General features: G+C 38.5%; 3 protein-coding genes across 4 annotated transcripts; 1 reads left to right on the forward strand and 2 right to left on the reverse strand.

The window, feature by feature from the left end:
* Positions 1 to 518: 518 nt before the first annotated feature.
* Positions 519 to 11,315, reverse strand: LOC124299736 (uncharacterized). 2 transcript variants are annotated; one of them, XM_046753050.1, is made up of 10 exons: positions 8,625 to 8,972; positions 8,263 to 8,477; positions 7,404 to 7,507; positions 5,177 to 5,619; positions 4,756 to 5,096; positions 3,560 to 4,669; positions 2,781 to 3,076; positions 1,580 to 1,982; positions 1,366 to 1,467; positions 519 to 1,122 (listed from the first exon to the last, which is right to left on the reverse strand). In XM_046753050.1, exons 3-10 carry the CDS (start codon positions 7,498 to 7,500, stop codon positions 783 to 785), a joined length of 3,132 nt encoding a protein of 1,043 aa, XP_046609006.1. In that variant the 5' UTR covers positions 7,501 to 7,507; positions 8,263 to 8,477; positions 8,625 to 8,972; the 3' UTR covers positions 519 to 782. The 2 variants fall into 2 exon arrangements, with proteins under 2 accessions (XP_046609006.1, XP_046609005.1); XM_046753049.1 differs by lacking the exons at positions 8,263 to 8,477; positions 8,625 to 8,972 and adding an exon at positions 10,723 to 11,315 and having other exon boundaries at positions 4,756 to 5,042.
* LOC124299772 (transcription factor Adf-1-like) lies at positions 5,549 to 7,336 on the forward strand. The gene is made up of 3 exons (XM_046753128.1): positions 5,549 to 6,239; positions 6,424 to 6,758; positions 6,857 to 7,336. The coding sequence occupies exons 1-3, from the start codon at positions 6,098 to 6,100 to the stop codon at positions 7,121 to 7,123; spliced, it is 744 nt and encodes a 247-aa protein (XP_046609084.1). The 5' UTR covers positions 5,549 to 6,097; the 3' UTR covers positions 7,124 to 7,336.
* A 4,601-nt stretch (positions 11,316 to 15,916) lies between the features above and the next one.
* On the reverse strand, positions 15,917 to 20,779 carry LOC124299629 (uncharacterized). Its single transcript, XM_046752895.1, has 5 exons — positions 20,330 to 20,779; positions 19,371 to 20,195; positions 18,975 to 19,200; positions 18,600 to 18,803; positions 15,917 to 18,045 (listed from the first exon to the last, which is right to left on the reverse strand). Exons 1-5 carry the CDS (start codon positions 20,777 to 20,779, stop codon positions 16,856 to 16,858), a joined length of 2,895 nt encoding a protein of 964 aa, XP_046608851.1. The 3' UTR covers positions 15,917 to 16,855.
* Positions 20,780 to 22,437: the final 1,658 nt, after the last annotated feature.

Genomic DNA, 22,437 nt, shown 5'->3' on the forward strand with positions numbered 1-22,437 from the left:
CATCCATACATACATATATACATATATACTTACGTACATTCATAATTTAAAATTATCACACAAACAATTGCACCACGAAACTGAAAGCCATCTCAACCTCCTCTAATACACTGATGAACATTAATGGAGATTATCAAATTTTATTGTAGAATTAGTTTTTTGTTCGAGTCATATTTTTATATTATATGTGTTTTGAGACAATTAAAAAAACTAAGATGTATCTGACTATAATTGCACTGTTAAAATTACATGTCTAAGTCAATGAAAAATTGAGACTTAACATTTTAATACATCTTATATTATTACTATTTACAATGACAAGTCGATATTTTCACAGTCAGCTCTATACTTTCCCGAAACTTTGGAAGAACTTTGCAGTTTCATATCTTAGCATACTATGCCTCTCATATGTCTCATCAAAGACCATTTCTACCAAAACGATTGTACTGAATTTTTGGGTCTGGCAGTGAACGTTTGCTCTTTTTCTGTGTTTGAAATTTCTGACCTTTAATTTTTCGCTATTCTGTTAGATATTAATCAGTTTACAGAAATTAATCATTGAAATGACTGATGATTTCTCTTCGACTTTCCTGTTTTTTGTAATCTTTTTTTTTTCAATTCCTATAAGTCTCTAATCTTTCCTATAATTTCATTGTTTCCTTCTGGCTGTCAATCTTCGCTCACTTGCTCTAGAATTATAATATGTCGTAGGGAGCTTTTTCACATTTAATCTTGTAAGGCATTATGAATAATTCAAGCACAAACTATGTATTCGTAAATGGTTACCTGGGCGGCAAGTACTTGAGAGGTCCTAAACTTAAAACAGAATTCGCACCAAGGGCAGCTAAATTACAAATACTGGAGTTACGTACACCATCTCTCGTTACTATAGGTAGTCCAAAATAGCCACCAGTTTGGGCACTAAGTTGAGACAGAGGAATGTAACTTTGAATACCAAGACTTGAAAGACGATTCAGAACTTGATGCGATTTCAAATCTACAACCGGTAGTGCTAGCTCTGCCCCACCATTCTGTAACATTGTTTCTGTTTCTTTATGGTAAGTTTGTATATGTTGGGCTAATGCCTGTGCTGTCGGATACTGGGCTGGACACTGATGACACCTGAAGATGAACGAAACATCACGTGTTGTAGATGCAAGAATGTGTAACTTTTCATTCATATTAAAATATACAAGATATGTTAAACAAATCGCATACAATGATTTGTTAAAAAATTTTGTCAACAGTTACATTGCAAATGATGCATTGTAGTTTCAGAGTTTAATTCTCATCACCAGGTTCACTCGGAGTATGAATCATTTTTGCTTGCTACTATTTGTTTATTAAAGGAATTAGAGAACTTACTTGTGAAGCAGTTTACTAGGTGTCTGATGCGTCGCCATGTGTTGTGTCAGCATTTCTTGATTTTGAAAAATTTTGTCACATACTTGACAAGTCAGCATAGCTCTGAAAGATACAGCAAGAAAATATTTATTTTCAATGCTGTAGCACGTAAATAAAAGTGCAGCTTTTGAACGAAATTTAAAATTTTTTTTTTAATTTGAGAAGAATTAACTACTTTGATGGTCTGCCTCGTCGTGTCATGTGATGCAAAGGTTGGGGTGTGTCTTGCGTGAGATCAACTGTGGGAGGCCTGGGTGGTCGATCGACATCACTGGTTAATTGTTTGCTTGGCCTGGTTTGTGGTACTGCAAATTGTCCTTGCTGTTCCTGTTGTTTTCTTTGAGAAGTTGCAGGAATGATGGATATTGCTGAATTTAAATTCAACGATGTCACGTTTACTTCCTGGGATGGCGAAGGTGGTGCTCTCAATTGTGGTTGAGGAAGTTGTTTACCTTGTTCACTGCTCTTGTTTTTACTTGCAGCAGGCGTAACGGTGATTCCCCGAGCAGCCAGTACATTTGCAACAGCTTTTGCATCAGATTTCTTACCCGTGGGGCTGGAGGAATTCCCCGTTTGTGCTGAAGTGGAACATTCAGATTAGTTGAGTGCATAATTTTGACTTTTTTTCAGTATTCTCTTTGATCAAAAATGGGTTGAGAAAAAAAAGAACAAAAATTTAAATCAATCGAAACCAGAAGCTCTATTAACAACAAAAACGAAAAATTAGGCATCTGGACTAGCCAATTTTAAACCCACCAAGGTATAATCCATTCATTTATCTACACTAATATAAGAACGCCAAAAAATGTGAACTTTTAAAAATTGCCATTGACCAATTACATACACATTTGCAGTAATTCATACTAGGCTGTAATTGATTAATGTTTAGACTGCCGAAACACCACTATAGGAAACCCTGACATGAATAGGATGTGCCTGATAAAAGTGCATGTTTTTTGATGATTTTTTTAAAGAATTGTGATACCCCATTTGAGCACGATCTACAGATGAAAATCCATGTAATTGATTCAAATTAATTAATTTACTCAATAGGATTCTCATATCATTAAGTCTTCTATTTTTGATGGCTCAACACTATGCATCCCGTTACTGTTACAAAATGTAATTGGGCAAAAAAGGGGGCCTTACAATTTCTTTTACAATTTTCCTTGTTTAATAATTCAGATTATTTTATTCTTTTGTTGTAATTTATAATTAGTTGTAATCCATTTGTTCATTTTCGTTATTGCTTATAGAGTATTGAGGAAGAATTTCAAGCTTCACCGAATTCGACCCATAACTATATTATTGCTAATAAACAATTAGTGATGCCAACTATTTAATGCACATGCAAATGCAGCGGAAATACAATTTACCTGGCTGTCGGACACTCAATGTAATGGAATCTGTTAAATGTATGGTCGAATCATTTCGTACAGATGGTTGAACTGCTCCTTGGACACTTTGTATAACAGGTAATCCGTCATTTCTCTTTTGTTGTGCGATTATGTGACAATCAGCATCTTCATTTCTATCAGGTACCAATACATCCATTCGTCTTTGTTTAGATGCTGCATGCATTTGTTGGTGTTGTGGTGGGGCCACTAGTTGGGCCGACCGTTTCAGTCTTTGTCTGGGTACAGGTCCAGCCTGTGAAGGTATCCTTGGCGCTCTACAGTAAATACAAGTTCTGTATTAGTTATCAACTAACGAAAAAAAATCTATTTCAACTAGGTAATAACAGTCCAGTTTGCTATTCCATTTTATCACCATGAAACTTTGTTTCAATGAATTCTAATATATTCTGAGTAACATCATCTATTTGGATGATTGTGATAATTGTTACTATTTTTATTTGACTATTTTTACTCGATTACGTTAGACCAGTTCAGTAATTGTTTTTTGATAGCTTGATTAGCTTCGCACCAGGATTTTGAAGTAATAAAAGTACATCCAGTAAAAATCTCAAGCACTCTGAGCTGCTCAAGGTGGAATTACTGTATACACCGTTGGTTATGCAGTCTTCATGTTGTTAAATTGATATGCTATAAAAATCCAAGGCTGGGACACTAATCTCATCAGTGCTTCATACTATCAGCAGTTGAAAATCAGGAAATTAAGTAGTAGTTCGATTCTATAAAGATTTAGTTGCAACCTGAGATTATGAGGAGCTGGATATCTGCCACGCGACATTTGATGGGGCATTTGTGACATGAGCGGTGGAGCACCAGACATATGTTGATAAGCTGCCGTATTGTATGGTGGATATAAATGGGATAAATGTGGAGGAAAATGCATCTGTTGAGGAGGTCCAGGCATGTTATACATCGGAGGACGTCCTCCGCGTGACTGATAATAATGAGGACCAGGAATTAGGGTATTGACACCTGGAGGCAGAGACGGAGGTAATTGGGGTTGAGGTAGAGGCATACGTTGCACTTGTTGAGCAAGTTGTTGCACAGGTGCCGGTAATTGATCAAAATTCACTGGCGGACTGAGCCTTTGGTTTTTATTACCAGAAATAAAAGGTGGAGTACCAGTTTGATGAGGCGATCTTAATGGGGATGTCCTGCTTAATTGCGGTGAGTTTGAAGAATGTGTTGATCCTAAACTACCCCCATGGGGTGAACTTGTATTTACATGAGGTGATAATTGATTCAAGTTTGGAGATATTGGCGCTCCGTGTGCTTGAGCTTTATGTACAGAAACTTCCCTTAGTGAATTGAAAATGAGGTTCACACAATCTGGAATGTTGCACTGAAAGTGTCCAGCATTTGTTTTGTGTACATCTAGCTGAGTTATATCTGGAAATTTTTCATTACAGACACGACAGGTGCTCACAGTTTCTGCTAACCTCTCGAGTGATACATATTCAGTTTCTCCAGGTGGCAAATTACTTGATAAAGATGTTTCATTTTCATTACGTCTGTGATGTTCCATTAAAAAATTTTGTAATAATGAACCAGTATGGGGATCTGCTTGATCTACAGTTTGCTCTCCCTGTTTATCTGTGTTTTCCGTATTTCTATTTGACAAATCACTCGATAGTTCGTTCCAATTAAAATCAGGATTTGATTTTGGAGACTGGTTAGCTTCTCCTTGAACTTCATGTGCGGAATTTGGTTTTGGGGATGGAATAGGACATATGGAAGATTTAGGAATAATGCTAATTGATGAGTTTTCTGTAAGCTGTTGAATCATCGCAGTTGTTTCATCGGTATTCGCTTCTATTGGCAAACCAGTATCAGCCAAGGGATCTACAGTCCTGTAAAAGTAGAATTCTTTATCATTCTGATTTCACAAATACCAAATGTCAAATATAAACATTTGCATTAGATTGTCAATCACTACCTGGTGTCTTCGCCAAGCTTCTTCAAATTTTCAATCGCTTCTCTGCAGGTGGCTTCTATCGCATCAGACTCTTCATGATCATCGATCTCAGGTAAAACCTTCTCAGAATTGTCTAGACCGTCGATCGATGGCTGATCCTCAATGGCCTGATCCTCTCGTTCAGGCGCATTGACAGTATCGCTACCGACACCTGAATCACCTTCATTAATATCCATGAATGGTGGTCTATCTCTATCTTGTAAGGGATCGGTCCGCTCGTCAGTTTTATAATCATTATTCTCGTAGCTCTGCAGTAAAATGACATATTTTTGTAACATATTACAGATCAAGAATAATGCCTGCTAGAATTATAAAATTTTTTCAGTAGGTAACAGCGTCTTTATTATAGAGAGAGAAGAAACAAAAATATTTAGATATTCACCTGTTGATTTATCGTCACATTTTCAAAAGGTTCATCGGCATCATTTTCTGTGTTGGATGTATCCTTTGAATCATTTGTCCCGGAACCTGCCACGTCGTTTCTTTGATAATTTTCTGAATCCAAATTGGTATTCACAACTGCAAAATCTTGCGAGATTGATGATTTTTTCAGAGTCAGTTTGAGTGAGTCCGTGGAGCCTTGTTTCTTTAGTGTCAGTTTCAATGAACCTTTTTTCTCAGGATCAAGGCGATATGTATCAGTCACGTGCTTCTTGGCAGGTTTTCGGTTGGGAATCCTGTTCAATACAACTCGAGGTTGTCCGACGTGAACCAAAAAATGGGAACGTAAATCTTTTTTCTTCAGGAACTGTCGATTGCAAATTTCACAAACCGAAACCTCAGTCGATGATGGCGTTAACTCGTTAGGCTCGGAGGCGTGTGCATCTAGCAAAAAAATTAACTCTTACTCAATGAGTAAGGATCACAAATGAACAAGGTTATAGACATAGAACACACTGATCGCATGTCGCGTTTCGGTTGACTTTAATTCGTGCCTCTGCAGCTCTGGTGGAAAATCGTTGATTGTTAACCTTCAAATAACAAATGTAATCGACAGTGCAGCGCATAGACCCAGTCCAACCTGTGTTTACACGATTCTAATTTGTCGTTTGCGCCAAACTTTATGCCGTTGCGTTTCCGGTAGAGTTTACGTCAGTTGCGTCTAAGTTTTAAATCGATTCGGGGAAAATCAGATGCTGTGATTGGCGGAGTTTGCCACCATGACTGTTTCCCGCGTTACTCTAACCCCACGTAACGCGTAACTTCGCATCGCGCGCTTGCCGTAGCCACACAAACGAAAGTGAAAAAACGTATCTGCTGAAAACTTTAGATCTAGAAGGAAGGAAAACCGGAATATAGAAAAATGTCGCTGGTTGACGATATACAGCTAATTGAAGAAGTCAAAAAATATCCGTTGCTGTTTGACACTAATATTAAAGGTTATAAAGATAATGAAACGAAAGACACAACGTGGGTGAAAATTGCTTCGGACCTCCAGGTAAAACGTAAGTTTCTGATCGCGAAACGTATCCGTAGAAATACGAAAAAAGAAAATATACACACTTGGCTTGCTAGTCGATTCAAAAAAAATGTCGAAGTGGTTACCATTTGAAAATTTTCATCAAGCTGCGATAAAATATTCACAAACAAACAATTGGGGGAAAAAGTTACATGTATTGATGTTTACAGCACAGGAAGCAAAGAACAGATGGCGAAATTTGAGGGACCGATTTGTGCGCGAAAAGAAGTTAATATCATCTGAAAATGAGACTGACAAAGCACAGAAAGCTAGTCCTTGGCCTTTGTTAGAGCACATGTCATTCATGTGGAATTTCATAATTCACAGGCGCAGATATACCATGAATGCTGTCAAAAATGAGCCAAAAACTTATTTACCTATTGCTCCAAAAAGCGACACAGCGGAATGGATGATATCTCTGGACTGTGATGACAATAACAAAGCTCTCCACAGTAAAAATGATCACGAATCAAAATCCAAAAGACAAAAGCTTCTTCCTTGTCAGGTAGATTCGTAATGAACAAAAAATGGAAAGACGAAACATCAAATGAAATAAGCCATTTGTCTATGTAATACGACACTAATAGCGGATTTCTTTTCCAGGAACAATCTATGGAGGAAACACCAGAATTGTACCATGTTTCCAACGATACACGGAGTCACTCTCAGAAGACAGACCAGTGTATCAGTTCCCAATCTTACGTAGCTGACGAACAGCATTACTTTTGTATGTCAGTAGCGGAAACGTTACGCAGATTCACCCAGCGACAAAGTGCAGAGGCAAAGTTAAAAATTCAACAAATTTTATATGAAACTGAGTTTAGCAATGCCAATACTGCTTTTGAAGATGCCTTCATAGATGCGCATTGAAATATCCAAGACAAACAAGAACAAATATTTTTTGTGAGCAATCGGTATGTCCATTTGTTTATTTTAATTTTCTTAATATCTTTGTTAACGTGCACGTAAAGCATGATTGAGCGCAGGAGAAGACGGTACGTTGAATGTTGTGTCTCAAAGTATACTCGTCAAAATCATACAAGATTCTGTTCCACTGCAGCATTAAAAAATGTTGAGAGTGAACTGTGTATAAGTTTATTGTTTCGCAGACTGGTGTATGCCAAACAGTTTGAAAATGTTAGTGACGTACCAGATTCTTCCGCTATAGCTTCTTTGGTAATCTCAGAGGAGTTTGCTTCTGCAGTGGAATTAAAAGCAATCAAATCATCCTGCAATGGATTGCTCATTTCCAACCTGTGGACATAATGTAGACTTTGAAATTTTTTCCCTTATAATTGTAAAGCTATATTTTCTATCCCACATCTTGTCGGTAAAGGGTGAATGCAAATCCCGTGTAGGCAATGTATATATTGTAACATATTTTAGTAACAAACAAATGTCATTATTTCACATAATCGTGGTTCATATTTTTCGCGTATTGCAGACTAGTTGGACTGATTCTCAAACAGGCAACAATTATATTTGATGTATTCATACTTACAAGCATTGTTATCAACAATGCCGGTAGCATAAACAAATATCCAAAACTTGTATTGTTTGATCGTGCCAAATCAATGGCTTATTATTCGATATCGACGGTCTTTCGTTGAACCTGTACGAATAATTTATTTCCGTTGTTTTAACCGAACAAAACACCTATGTTAAAAATGCACGTGGAGGGCTTTGTTTTGGCATTAAATGTGAAGTGCGCAAGTATTCTTTATGGTTTTAATTCATTATTATCATTTGTAAATGCAGGCAGAACTTTTGGGCGCGATTCAACATTAAATGTAATGTATGTTACTTTTATTCGCGTGTATACTATGCCCGGGAATGTACATTTGATTTCAAAATGGCTAGCAATGTTATGACAGATCACACTGGAACGCGGCACATTCGTACACAAAATGCATCAGGACGCCAGGTGTTAGGCCTGCGTACTAATTACAAGTTATTGGTGGTTATTATTAGACGGACAATATGGCGTCCGCGTGAGCAAGAAAATCCACCTTCAACAGCGACGTCAGAGATTAACCGAAATGTTCAAGCCGTTCAGCGACGAGTTCAGAGTGTTCAGGAGCCCTGTTTTCCAAAGACGCGCATAGTCGCGCACGCAGGAATTGTATGAGACTAGAGCGCTTCCGCCCCCTCCTCGCGGAGCCAGAGATGATGCTCTCTCTCTCTCTCTCTCCCTCTTTCGATATCCCTCTCGGCACATTGTGTGCTGTGTGTGAAACACCGTATACGTATTACGTAGTACACAAGCGCACGCACACGTATAAGCGTATACGTAGAGCACGTGCGTGAAACTGTGTAGACCCCCTTACAGATCTAAGAAGTACAAAAAGAGTCTCAAATTGGATATACCAACCAATCCTAAATTTTTATAGGGTGGGGAGCCAATGGCGAGGCTCGGCAACGCGCAGAGCCTGCGCTTCCTGTGCTTCACGATACCTTTTCCCCCCACCGGTCCCTAACCGCCCAACCACTGCCAATTCCACCGGCTTCGAATGTGAACGTAGCGAAAGCACTGCAAGTACCATGGTACCACCACCACCCACCATTATCCACCATCCCATCATATCCATCCTGCACCAAGCTCATCCGAATCGTCTCGTCTACAGACCAATATATACATGTAGCCCTCTAGCGGCTTCGGGGCACACAACCAGGGAAACCTGTTTAATTTCAAGCTTGGTGAATTGTAGACCTTACACCGTTCGCCTGGATTCTGAAATTCAATATGTCAGAGACCTGACGGTTTAATGTAAAACCTACGAGGTAGCGTTTGCAGGATGTATGAAAGAAATTTTGAAAATCGATTGTTACGAGTATTGTTGTCATGTCACACAATTTACAAACTAAATTTTGTAATGTGATATTCCGTAACTTGGAAATTAATTATACTATGTAACACAAATCATCAATAAGCAGACTTGACAGCTGCCTATACACGAGAACTCATTCTAAGTGAGGCGTGGTGTTCTGTCAACAGTGTGAAACATACGCTACTTGAGGAGAGTTGCATCAAATTTTGAATGAAGAACGGTTGAAAAATGACAGTTGGAAAGAGGGGGCAGGTAGTGGGAGAGCTTTGGGGGTTGAACTTGACGGAAGCGGTCGAACGTGACCGAATGCCAGGGGATATTGATCGTGATACGTTACAGACTTGTTCTAGAACTCTCGCCGTCCAGGTGAACGGAAATCAGGCATTTGACGGAGCTTACCACTACTATCTAACGTAATTGGGCCATGTTTTGCGTCACGACATCATACGCTATAGCTTTCAAGTCACAGAAATATTCCACTATACGTTACTAAAGTTTAGATGTAAAGTGACGCAAGTGCTTATTTTAGGTCAAATCGCGTCATCCATCTGCATGCGATAAGTACAATTCAGTTGGTAAAATTGTTCCGTTTCTATGCAGCAATTTAATACATATATTTGTCACCACTTTTAAACAAGATTACAGAAGTTCAAGCAGATTGCTATCAAATTTCGTAATAGTATTATCCATTTATTCCGCATATTGGATCATTCTCACATCATGCATGTGTGAAGATAACATTGATTTTAACTCATGTACATATATACTATTCGTCCAATTGGTTAATTAATTTGTTGGTTAATGAGGATTTTCTATACAGGTGTACATGACTATTGATTTATCCCCACTAAGTTTTCCACTGTAGGATGTGATAGGAGTTAGAAACCATGTGTGGTTAACAAGCATTTGACGTGCTCTGAGTATGCGCGCGTTAATTCCTATGCTTCGTACACGGTGCGGTTGACGTAGCCATGCTTGGTTGGAGGTACTCAGGGGCGTGTTACAGCGTATATTGACCCGACGTTTCTCCCCGTGCTTTCCCCACTTCCTCTTATCCGACATCTACTAAGCGCTCGTACTACTGGTCTGGTTTTACTGCTAGTTGCGCACAACTTTCTAAACTAAACTTATTCCGTTTCAACTTGAGTTGTTAAAAGCGTCGTATCAAAATACAGATGAATGAGGAAAACCTGAGTGTATGTAGCTTTAATGGTGGGGTGAATGGCTTGACATTCATGTCACCTCTACCAAATCGCGGCAGGGCTGTCACTACACGATCGATTTCAGACAAAGAAGCTAGTGCCAGCCATTACCGTTATTTGCTTCAACGTTTTTCATTAGGTTCAGTCATTCTGGATGCCGTTACGACCAAAATGAAATTAAAGCGTGTTATAAACACAAACAGCAAAGCGCATTGAGGCTGGTATGAACGATGTGGTCGTAAATATCGAATGAGAAAAATAAATATTACAATTAATCGTTTTTATTCAAATTCAGATATTACCGGGTAAGTCGTAATGCATAAGTTTATTAATGAAGGAACAAAGATTTTTATTACAGATGCCGGTTGTCGGCATGCTGTATAATCTCAACTCTCGTAACAGATATCTACTATTTTTCACTGAATTTTGTAATATTTACATTACAAGTTCTGGTTCCACTCGAGCACTGACGTGGAAAATTCCCACCGCTCTGCGACGGACAAAGGAATGTTGCTGGCTTCTATTGCTGTCCTGCTTTAATACATGGCCGTGCCCATTTTGGCCCCTTCCGACTACTTGGATCTGTTGGAGAGGTAGGTTAACGGTTCGTGCTGCCATAAAATTGTGGGTAGCTTTTCCCCACCTGGCGCGCCGCACCCACACAACGTAACCGTGCAGAAATGTGTTGGTAAAAGTGGAGAGTGTGTGAGTGACCTCCCGTTTACAAGTGTTAGTGGATGGAAACCTACAAGCACAAACGAAAGGCAGATTGCCAACGGTCCCACAGGTCACAAGTTTACCCGCCCAACGAACGGCGGATTGCATAGCAACCGATGTTTCAAGAATTTCGGTACCAACCTAACACCGATTATGATTATTCTGGCCAAATAAGCTTATGATACAGTTCCTGCCATCTCAGCAAAATCAGAGCGCACTATTGGCGTTTAAGAGCTGCGACGTATCATGTACACCGTATATATGTAGCTGTGATATAATACCACGTGTGTTCATTTTCTTACGACATTATCTGAATCGTTAATCTCCATGATGAAATTTATTTCTTAGAAAAGAAATAACAAAAATTTGTTATTTTCAGATTATCGCAATCGACAAATTGTGTTGCTACCAAGCAGCACGCGACTTGTTTATAATTATTACCACCGTTCCAAGGACGGAGATCAAATGAAATGTTCCAGTTCGTTTTAAAGCTGTCGTGACTGGAAATATTCTACACTCTTCTTGTGCCAGATGAAATATAAATAGCAGGTCGTTGGTATTTTGGATTGGCCTCGCTCGATGACTTCAGCAGCCGCGCATAGTTGCCAAATGACGTTGTGAAATACGTTGGGCGACTGGCGAGGTCGTATTTCTGTTGCGCTGTTGCCATGCGGGTCTCGGCACCCGCCCTGAGCTTGCCTGATACGCTTAAAATGAGCTTTTCGTGATGTATACTGCGCAGCTGCATTATAATCTGTTCCAGTGTTGCTATGGCGGTAATAGAATCCATGTCGTATTTCTAGCAAAGTTATAAAAGTATTTTCGCCGAACGGTGGTATGCACGTGCAGTAGATACGCCTTATAATTTGTCTGCAATTATTAACAATAAGTTTGAAAGCATGCACATACATCAATACAAAGACAACATTTGAAACACTTATCGTATACGTGGATCGTAACAAGATCGCAACTGTTAACTGCGTGTATAGTCCGTACCAGAAATTACGACTTGGAAAAATAATGAGTCTTGGATAATCAGTTGTGAAAACATCAGTTGACGCATATGCAATATCCCCACCTCGTACATGTTGTGTTGACTGTGAATCAGCTTACACATGCCCAATCCATACATAGACACAATCACGTGTTGTTTTGATAGCCAAAATGAAGTAGAAGAATGACGTTACTCGAAGTTAGTAAGCAATGGAGTGGCAGGTACCAAGGACAAGACTATAATTCGTCAGGCATTATTGAAGCAGCAGCTTAAATACGCCAGCACGTCATTCGCTGTATTGCATATTTTTTGTAACCGCCACAGCTAGATTGTATATTTCTTTCCTAAAATGAGTGGGCTATCGCTTTGGATAAGTAGAAATCTCTAACTGTACGAATCTATGGCGTTTATCTGCGTCGCAGTTTTGTAGCTTGTCAGGAAAACCAGCACCAGGTTTTCCGGTCTGCTGCATTTGACGTTGATGGAATACGAAGGGTCAGAGTCGGAAACGACGCTTTCACTTTCTACAATCTACATTGTAGCTGACATTCTACATGCTTCGAAAAGGCATGGCGGCGTAACAGTAGATGATGACACGATACCAGCTGTTGATGCTACGCTTTGGCCTGAAGCTTGCGGTTAGTTATTTAGTTTTTCAACAGTATTCGAACAAAAAGTGGAAATATTGCGTCGAGGTAAGACTGTATTTCTTCTTGATCGACTGTAATTACCACCGCTACAGAATTTCCAATTACTCGTGAATGGAGATGTGAAATACAACCCAGTGAACACAATTATGTCAAACTGATGTCAGAATGACGTCATGTCACGTCATGATTTACGTAAGATGTGAGTCATATATGAGTCACATATGACTCATAATTTCCCACTTCCTGACGTAAGAATTTTACGTAAGATAAATGACGTAAATATGACCTCCAATTGACATCATTATGACTTGACTGGCGTCAAAATGACATAACTCTGATGTCATAGAGAAGTAAAGTCGGTACCGGAAGCTTACAAAAATATGACGTCCAGCTGACGTACTTGTTATTTAGCTGACGTCAAGATGACTTAAATTTGAGGTAAAATAGTGATATAAAGTTGCGTTCAATGCTTACAAAATTGTAACGTCTAGCTGACATGATTATCACTTACCTGACGTCTCGATGACATAACTCTGATGTCATAGTGATAAAAAGTATTTAAGAATGCTTATAATAATATAACTGTTACAACAGACCTTGTGAAGTCAAAATGTTTATATTTTTCATTTATAAATAGTGATTATTTTGTTACTGTACCTCTATTACAATATAATAATTGATTTTGAAATTAGTTTATATATTTTATTTGTGACAATATCCTAATATTTTCAATGTTAAAAATATATTTAATGTTTGCATTTAAAGAGAATTTGCGGTAAGTTAAATTTGGACACTAAATATAAAACTAAAAATTAAGAAATGTCATATGAAATTCCACTTACGAATTATTAAATCAATATATGATACAACATAGAACATAAATAGAAAAGTATCGTTGATCGTTTTTTTTTATACCGTCGTGACATTAGTATTATGTCACTCGTATGTAAAAGAAAGACTGGAAGCTGATCAATTTTACGTAAAAATATGAGTTGTTTCTTACGTAAGCATATGACGGTATTATGATATTCTTTTGACGTCAGAATATGACTTGTAATTTATGTAAATGTATGATTTATTTCTTACGTAAATAATATATAAATTTATGACTTTGATGTGACGTCACACATATGACAGGGATAAGACATAATATTTACCTAATATTTAAGTCACAATCATGACGTCATATAAAAGTCAAATTTTAGGTCAGTACTATGTCATAATGATGTCATACTACATGACGTCATATCAGAGACATCAATAAAGTCATTTTTATGTCATATCCATGTAAAAATTCGATGATCTCTATGTGACCTATCTATGACGTCATATGGAGGTCATGTGTTCACTGGGAAATTCATCCTCGTATTATATTTTTTCTGAAGAGTAGAATCAACGAAAATATTATTGAGTGCTTCTCATTTTTGTATTTAGATCAGTAGAATATATCAATTTAATTTCACGTCCACCGGGAAAAATAATTGATATAGTGTGACTAGTATTTTTTTTCTTTCTTACACAATAAATATTTTTGGTTCGAATGACGGGACTTGTATGAAGCCATTAAGTGCGAGAATGAAAATCTATTCGGTTTGCGTGTTTAGAATTTATTCGATACATAATACTGGGACGGGAACATAATTAAAGTGTTTGTACATACATACAGTATAGTAATGTGGTGTGAACTCTTAATTATTAAGGGTGGTGTTCTGTGTATAGAACAAACCAAGGCATACTTGACTTCAGCACTGTCTCCGCAGTACATTATTCACTGCAGTATGCAGTATGATTATTCATTCCGTTATTCCATTCATACCATTATCTAACACTGCAGTATAATGAAATTAACGAGAAAATTTTGCAGTATAATTATTCTTTTCATTGAATTGTCATTTTGTGACGCGCCATTTGAGATATCTACTTTCTAATGTAATACGAAACACGAAGCGGCGGCAGTAACGTGCGGATACATCAAGTTTAACTATTGACAAACTCAACGATAAAGAATGTATTTTATCCATCTCAATCATCCACGTGAAATTACGTAATAGCCCCTAATCTCTCACGCGCACTTGAGACTATGTATATATTGGTACAGTTTAAATTACATTAGTTATTCATGTCATTAAATTCAACGTAAAAGTAAATTGGCCTAACATGTCCAATACAAAATATCTTGCAGGTACCAATTATGAGGAGAGTTACTCGTTGCATTTTTTTTTTCTTTATTCCCAACATCATTTTCCTTGACACGAAGAATTACGCTATTCGTTAGCATATTTTGAAATAGTGCGATATATGCCTAAATATTATAATGCCAGTCAAACAAATCATAATGGTAAGTTTATACAACAAAGGCAAACATACAATGTTATTACCATGTATGAGCTTTCGTGTTAAACAGAAAACAGACAAACCTGTTTACGCATAACACTGTAAGACCATGGAAAATAAACACATGATATATCAAAGCTGTGTACGTCAATCGAGGGTTAGGATCTGTGCCACAGCGGTTGTATCTATTTGAGAAGGTTTTCACGTCGGATTAATACTGTATGGCAAAAATGAAGAAGAAAAGATATTTATGACCTCGTTGTAGTTGGCATCGCCAAGTTCGAATATTTCTCTTGACGGCTCTGTGAAAGCAACTTCAATGTAATACACTATGAAGGAAGTATGTGCAGGCTGTGATTTTTATTTCGGTACGCGTGCGACATTGATGTGATGTCACGGACAATTTGCGCTGTATACAGATATCGATACCAGTGCCCAAATGAAGTCAAAATAACAGTTTATACGTCTTTCAAGCTAATAGATAATAACCGATACGAGTAAAAATTGTTGATAAATAATTATGTTGTTGAAGAAATGGGAATGCCAAGGGAAACTAACAGAATAGTAAATTAATGGTTAATCGATCCGTATCGATTCGGAATCGTTGAACGTATGTCGCCGAGTTAGGTTCATCTTCGTGGCAATACGTATGTAAGCAGCTATTCGTTGTCAGTGACTAAAATAATTATTGCATTCTTGTCACACAAAACAGAGCCAATAGGCCAAATCCATGAAATTGTATTCTCGAAAAGTTTTGGTAAAACCTGAAACGAATCGAGCATTGAAATATGATTTCCGAGATCAAAAATTTTTGAAAATTACAATTCTCGAAAGTGTCCACACCTTAACTATATTACGGTTTTCCTCTACATGGAAAAATCAGAACTTAACTTGGAATTTAAGAATCATGTTTACGATTGTGGTTGATCATCCCACTACGTGCTTTCGAGATTTTTGGCATTGAGCGCTTGTGCTTAATGTTCATCTTCGTATAATTCATGCAAGAACGTCGAGTAGTGAAAACATATTACCTACCAGTTTTCCAATAATATTTGGGATTATGGTTATTCATCTTGCATAACTAAATTGAGATAGCAGTATATGTGTTTTAACGGGATACCAATTTATAGCACGGTAGTGGAGATACACATAGAACTTTCTTTCGGCTAAAACAACTTCAAGCCAATATTGCTGCTGAATTCATGTACAAATTTAAAGCCACAGGGTAATTTGTTCATCTTAACATTTTAATATATCAAGAACGATGAGACCAATACCTTTGCCAACAATATCAAATGTGCATAATACTAAGATAACATAGCAAGTTACTAAGGGAAAGTACAGAAAACAACTCACTGGTCGTAATCGTTATAAATTTGAAGGCTGAGCGCAAACAGTTAATAGACAAACGGTGTAGTCCGCGAACTCCATAAAGTAAATTTGTTGCAGACAGATTAATAGCCACGTCATATTTAATAAAGTCTGCGTGGACTATTTAGTTCTGTTAAATTTTTTGTAGAAGCAAAGTTTCATTGCTGTGACATGCTTTTGAAAAGTAACATTTTTGTCATGCCAGTAAATGCATACCTAGATTTATATCATTGGTGGTCAGTGACTATTTTGTACTCATACGTTCAACAGTCTCTTCAGAGATTCGTTAGTGCGACGATTTTACAAATATTACAATACTTTATTGACATTTCCGACAAGATTGTGATAAGGGAATATGACTTTAAACTTGGTCTTAACGTAGCGAAAGTTTTTCTTGCGATATGAACGCAAGTTTTGCTCGCTAAAGAAAAGTGCGACGAAAGGCAGGAGTGGAAATGTTTGTGAATTGATTGAATCACCGCGAACTTTGTGGGCAGACTCGTGCGTTAACTTTGTAGCGTAGGATTGTGTACAATGATTGACGTGACGCTACCAGTCTGGGTTCTTCCAGGCATTGGAGCTGTTCCAGCGCCAATTGATCCTTGTAAACTATTCGTCTTATAGTTGTTCCATAAAGGCAATAGTTGAAAAGGACTCAGCAAACGCAAGTTGTAAACTTTTGTCGGTTGAACGTTGTACCATCGAACTGTCAGTATATTTTCTGACCAGATTTTATTTTTCAAATCAATTTGCGCCGGTTGGAACAAATTCGCTGGATCCGAATGAAGATCAGCGTGAAAGACAATTTTTTCGGTATCCTCGGCTCGACCACTACGATACGAAGTACATACATGTAAGCTGGTATTATCAAGGGTACTCGAACAATAATAGGGAAAAAAATTAGTGACTCGGAGGTGATTTCCATTCTTGAAAGTCGTTGGTACGAAGTGAGATGACGGAAATATCTTTCGGTCTCCGTTGTTTGTCTTCGACTTTAAGTGAAACTCACTAATTGTAAGTACGTTTCGTACTTTGGTTACCGTTATGTTATCGTGGGGATCGATATCGACTAGTTCAATGTCAGCGTCCTTTGCTTGAGGTGAAAGGTCGATTGGTTTCATCGGTAACGTATTTGTACAATGAAGCTGAGGTTTCTCAATCGTAACTATATTGTGAGACTTGCATTGTTTCTTCTTGTTTCTAGTTGCGCGATTTGAAATTTTTTGATGTGCTAGTTCTTCTTTCCAAAGCGAATATCCTATGGTGGAGAGAAACGATTTTTGTTGGGCTTCCTTTGCTGTTACGACGACTGGAGCGATAGACGTCTCTGAAGAAACACTGACAATTTTTTCTTTCGAACTTTTCAGAAACTCCATTTTCATGCAAGGTCCGCCTCCCTCGGTCGACTCCAAAAGCCTGATGGCCAAACTTTCCGGAGAACTGTCCATTAATCCTTCGTTGGATAGAAATAACTGTTTTCGGATACCTTCCATTCTGGGTGATCGTAGAATGGTGACCTTCTCATCTCCGCCCCCGGTTTGTATCACTTCCGAGTTTTGGTAAGATTCTGATATCCGCCTGTTCATTGATTGAAATGTATACGTCCCTTCTAAATCTGGTGTCCCCGTCATCATGGCGTCTGATTCGAGCTTTGAGGGTGACATCAGTATCAGACGCCTTTTTGGTGACGCTCGAGCTGTCGAAACAAAAATTTATGTAAAATCATTACTTTTGTTTAATTTCAGTTAACTGATATTTGTCAACTATACCGTAGTAGAATTGCTTTCAAAGTGTAGATACTTAAGTAATTCAGAAAGAAACCAGCTTGATAATTGTTATCCGTACTGCAAACTAATATAATAGGCGAACTGCAGAGAATTTATTGACTAACGTAAAATTTTACGACGAACCACTATTTTTGCACCATAGCTCACGAAATGATGTAGTGACTATGTCGACTATGTAACGTGAGCTTTGGCTAAAGATAAACTGACCCACTGGCATCCTTAACTTTTTTATGCGTTTTCATGTATTATACTGAATCTAATTTTCGGGTTTTTTCGGTATATTAGGGTAGATATTAACATTTTCTTCACTTCTTATATTTAACAGAAGAGTGATAAATATGGATGAAATATTGGTGTTTGAAAATTGATTTCGCAATGGCAAAGATCCGATTGATAATAGAAAAATGGGCACATTTTGTCTGGTATGTGTGAGCTTGTGGAGTAGCTATGAGTAGGATCGTACCAGTTCCGTCGATCTTATCTCCTGATGCACCCCTAGTTGTGTTTTTCGAATCCTGGTAAAGTCTTTGATTTAAGGCTGTGAGGCTTTTCGTAACAACGGCTGGGCGGGAGCATTTGTTGTGAAAATCCCCGCGATGTAAACAAGCACTTACTCCAAGTCTACTTTCCGGTCTTAATATCGTTATTGGTTGGTGGGGCTGGGTACCTTGCAATCATACGAGATGTTTCAGTTAAATTCGTTCCCGTATATGTACTCCGCAGATCGGACTTTCAGCATAGCACCAATAACCAATCAATCCAGGTTAACACGGTTGTGTACTCCGTATTTCAAAAACTACACGAAAAATGGTAATAGAATTATTTTGTAGATTGTAACCTTTTTTCTTTGGGGACGGAGCGTTCTTTACGGGACTGCAGTGTCCGAACCCCGAACACTTGTGACCTCCGATGCACTCCTTGTCTTCAATAACCGATTTGCTTTGGTCTCGCTGTGTACTCTTCACCGGAGGAGCTGGAGATGGGTTTTGACTTTGACTATTACTTGTGCTACCGGCTCCACTGTCGCAGTTTCTGTATTGCTCCATGGCTTGCCGTTCCAGTTCCTAACAAAGTAAATTTTCTGCTAACTCAAATCGCGTGATACGATGAATGTAAATAATGTCAAATAAATTTTTTTGAAACGTTTAAACAAACGTTCAATAAATCTGTTTCCGTTTCAATTCACAATTTGTAAAATGTTTCACAAACCGAGCTTACGGGTCGTAATACTTACTTGATACTTGAGAGCTAAACACTCTTCGGACGTTCTATACTGTTCCATGGCTTGCCGTTCTAGTTCGTCGTAACGTCTGTCGAAAATATTTTCGGTAATAATTCCCGGGGACGAAGAATTGGTCAATACATCTCTGTAGAGCCTTCTCTTTGTCGGTATATCACTAGACGTATCAACTTCACTCAACTTTGCTAAAGATTTGTCCAAATCTGGTGAAGGTACATCCTTCGGATCATTATTCTCTTCTTCGATATCTTGATTCAATAATACGGTTGTTTCGTCGTTGCATTTCAGTTCAAAACTTCGAAAATCTGAGACAAGTGTATTTACTGCAACGAATTCTTTCGCTCTCTTCGGATATCCCTTCTCGAGCCACTGTAACACGTCGATTTCCGATTTTAAATTCGGCTGTCTAGACTCCAAGATAAAGCTAGAGCTTTGTTGGGGATTCTTTGACTGATTTCGCCTAGCCTTCATAGCGCTTTTAGTCAGTAATATCAAGTTGTTGAAATCAACCCCTTGATTCTTTCGCCTTTGGGAAGGATCGTTATAAAGTTCTGGTGGTTTCTGGTAGACAGGGATAGCCGTGGAGGCAGGTCCTATATTTTGCTGTGTAACGTTTCCTGCGAACTTATCTTGAACTTGTATCCGGCGTTGAATGAATGCTGGACAGACAGGCTGCAAAGGCGTACAAACTGGTTGACGAGGCGAAGGGCAGACCGGGACTTGTATGTGTAAAGCACGACTCGGTCTTTGGATCCATTGATGTGACGGTCGGGTAATGGAAGTTGCGTTAGAAACTTGTTGTATTGGTATGCCCGCGTTCTATGATCACATTAAAAACTTCATTTCGTATTTTTCTAACCAAGATAGCTTTCATGTAACGAAGAACCTGAGGTTGAAACTATAATAAAAGATATGCTTGAAAAGTGCCAATTATGTAACTGAATTGTAGCTACTTGAAGAACATTTCCACTTCCTGGTATGCGCCCCTTGTTGTACGGAAATAGTTCTTCCTGATAGCTCCTCTCTGTCGATGATGGAAAAAATTGCAAAGGTACCGACTGTTTCTGATAATCTTTTAATCGACTCATCGGTCCCTTCGGGAAGAACTCCGGCACTTCGGCACTCAGCATCGGTGGAGGAGACTGTCGCACTATTCCAATTGACTCCGAACTGGAAGGATAGCGACCAAGTCTAACTGGAGCCGTTTGATGTTGGAAACCGCATTGGAGATGCGAATGCTTGTTATATGGGAGATGGTGTGGCTGGTGTTGGCCACATTGAAGATTCTGCTGATGCCGCTGACTGTACTGAAAACGTTGCTGTTGTTGCGGCGACTTCAAAGAGTTCCACAAGTCTCGTATAGTATCTGAGGTAACACGAGTCTGTAGTTGCATCTCCGCCATATTGTCAATCGTGTAGCGCGGCGGAAGATATCTATCGTAGTCTTCCGGATCCACGTTCTCGTGATAGGGTTCTAGTTTGATTGTTATTCGAAATAACCGAGAAACAACACGTCAGTAGGGATAGTGAAACGATTAACAGAATCATCAAAATAATTTCGAAGTGGGATGTGAAATAATTGTAAACCGCACCGTCAGATTCAATCTTCCTGAATTCTAAAGGGCGTCGACAATTTGCGACACAGACTAGTCTGAGCTTATTTACTTGATACAGATGTCGCAAAATAGATTCGATAATTGTAGATGGCTACTGTGATTCCATACGATCTAAACTACCGTAATACGTAATTCAAACTAAACAGATACCGTCCGTATGTGTTGCGCGCAGTGAGGACGAGTTGGAATTATTGCCAGTCGAGTTCGTCGGTGGTAAAATTTGTTCCAAATTAGGGTATCGTCTTTTCAAAACGTGGTCCCATTTCACCGGCGCTATTCGTCCTGTCTTGCGGTTTAAGACTTTACCAGGTATTTCCAGTCCCTCGGTAGCAGAACTTTGCAGTTGTGGTGATCTAGGTTTTTTGGCAGTTACAAGAAACATGGGGCTTTGCAAAAGTCGACTCGAGGAGCCTTATGATTATAATGACTGCAAGTATGTTTAATTGTAACGGGTGTATACTGAAAAACTAACAGTTCATTATCCAGTCGCAATGTAGCTCCAGAGCTTAACCGGGTGAAGTGTTCTTCCACTTCCTTAAGCATCCACGGTTCAGTCGTAGCATCGTTACAGATATTGGACTGCTGAGCGACCGCCGTGTGGTCGCCAGTTTTGTACATTCGCTCCCTTTCCTCGTTATATTCGTAGTTACCATAATGGGCCAGCCTGGATCCGGGGATTGTGTCGCGGACGCACCTCGGCTGGTAGTTGCCATTTTCTCGATATCTTGCGGTCAGTTTACAGTTCTACCGAAACCAAATTTTATTCGTCCAATGTCCCCGAATAAAATTTATGCATTTTATGAATGGACTATTCTCTTTTTTACTGAGTAATTATCAAGAAGTACTTTATATTCGCATCACCCTTCAGCATGGAAAATGTTAAGGTGTATTCAAGACCTTGAACAACTTTATTTTGAAGTATTACAGAAATCAGGTAAAAAGTAGGTTTTTCTTTCAAATTCGTTTCCATATAAATTAGACGCTGATAAAAGCGAGAAATATTTCCAGCACTGATTGTGCCTCAGCCTCAGATACATATATTGGATATGATCGTTTTTTATGATATTTAATGAGTGTGCTGAATCGTACTGTGAGTGTTGAGTACCACTCGTCATAGGCGATCTTCGTTATACATCGAGTTGAAAGCTTTTAGAGTGTTTAGTTAACGAAATCACACTCTAGAGTTAGAAGCCCGCGCAAAACCTAGACTCTGGCTGACAATTATTTTGAACCGATGCCATCAGTACTAAAGAACGGGAGTTTTATGTTGCTATTACTGATATGGGAGACGCGATAATAAAACTCGTTATTCCACTTTTTTAATGGTGGTATTGAAACGAAAAGATACTGTCGCAGTCGTCGTAAACTCGATAATAGTAACAGTATTCGCATCATGGCTCGAATTTTACGATTTGAAATTTCAATATTGGTGACATAACAAGATT

Source organism: Neodiprion virginianus, chromosome 3 (assembly GCF_021901495.1).
Source record: "Neodiprion virginianus isolate iyNeoVirg1 chromosome 3, iyNeoVirg1.1, whole genome shotgun sequence".
Classification (NCBI taxonomy): domain Eukaryota; kingdom Metazoa; phylum Arthropoda; class Insecta; order Hymenoptera; family Diprionidae; genus Neodiprion; species Neodiprion virginianus.

Coding starts and splice junctions, on each gene's coding strand:
- LOC124299772 (XM_046753128.1), top strand. CDS start 6,098: ATGTCGCTGGTTGACGATATACAGCTAATTGAAGAAGTCAAAAAATAT. Junction 6,240..6,423: donor TTCGGACCTCCAGGTAAAAC/GTAAGTTTCTGA, acceptor TGATGTTTACAG/CACAGGAAGCAAAGAACAGA. Junction 6,759..6,856: donor AAAAGCTTCTTCCTTGTCAG/GTAGATTCGTAA, acceptor TTTCTTTTCCAG/GAACAATCTATGGAGGAAAC.
- LOC124299736 (XM_046753049.1), bottom strand. CDS start 11,108: ATGCAATCCGCCGTTCGTTGGGCGGGTAAACTTGTGACCTGTGGGACC. Junction 5,620..7,403: donor AGCTATAGCGGAAGAATCTG/GTACGTCACTAA, acceptor TTTTTTTGCTAG/ATGCACACGCCTCCGAGCCT. Junction 3,077..3,559: donor CCAGCTCCTCATAATCTCAG/GTTGCAACTAAA, acceptor TATTTACTGTAG/AGCGCCAAGGATACCTTCAC.
- LOC124299629 (XM_046752895.1), bottom strand. CDS start 20,779: ATGGCGGAGATGCAACTACAGACTCGTGTTACCTCAGATACTATACGA. Junction 19,201..19,370: donor GTTTAGCTCTCAAGTATCAA/GTAAGTATTACG, acceptor TTACTTTGTTAG/GAACTGGAACGGCAAGCCAT. Junction 18,046..18,599: donor AGATAAGATCGACGGAACTG/GTACGATCCTAC, acceptor TTGTTTCGACAG/CTCGAGCGTCACCAAAAAGG.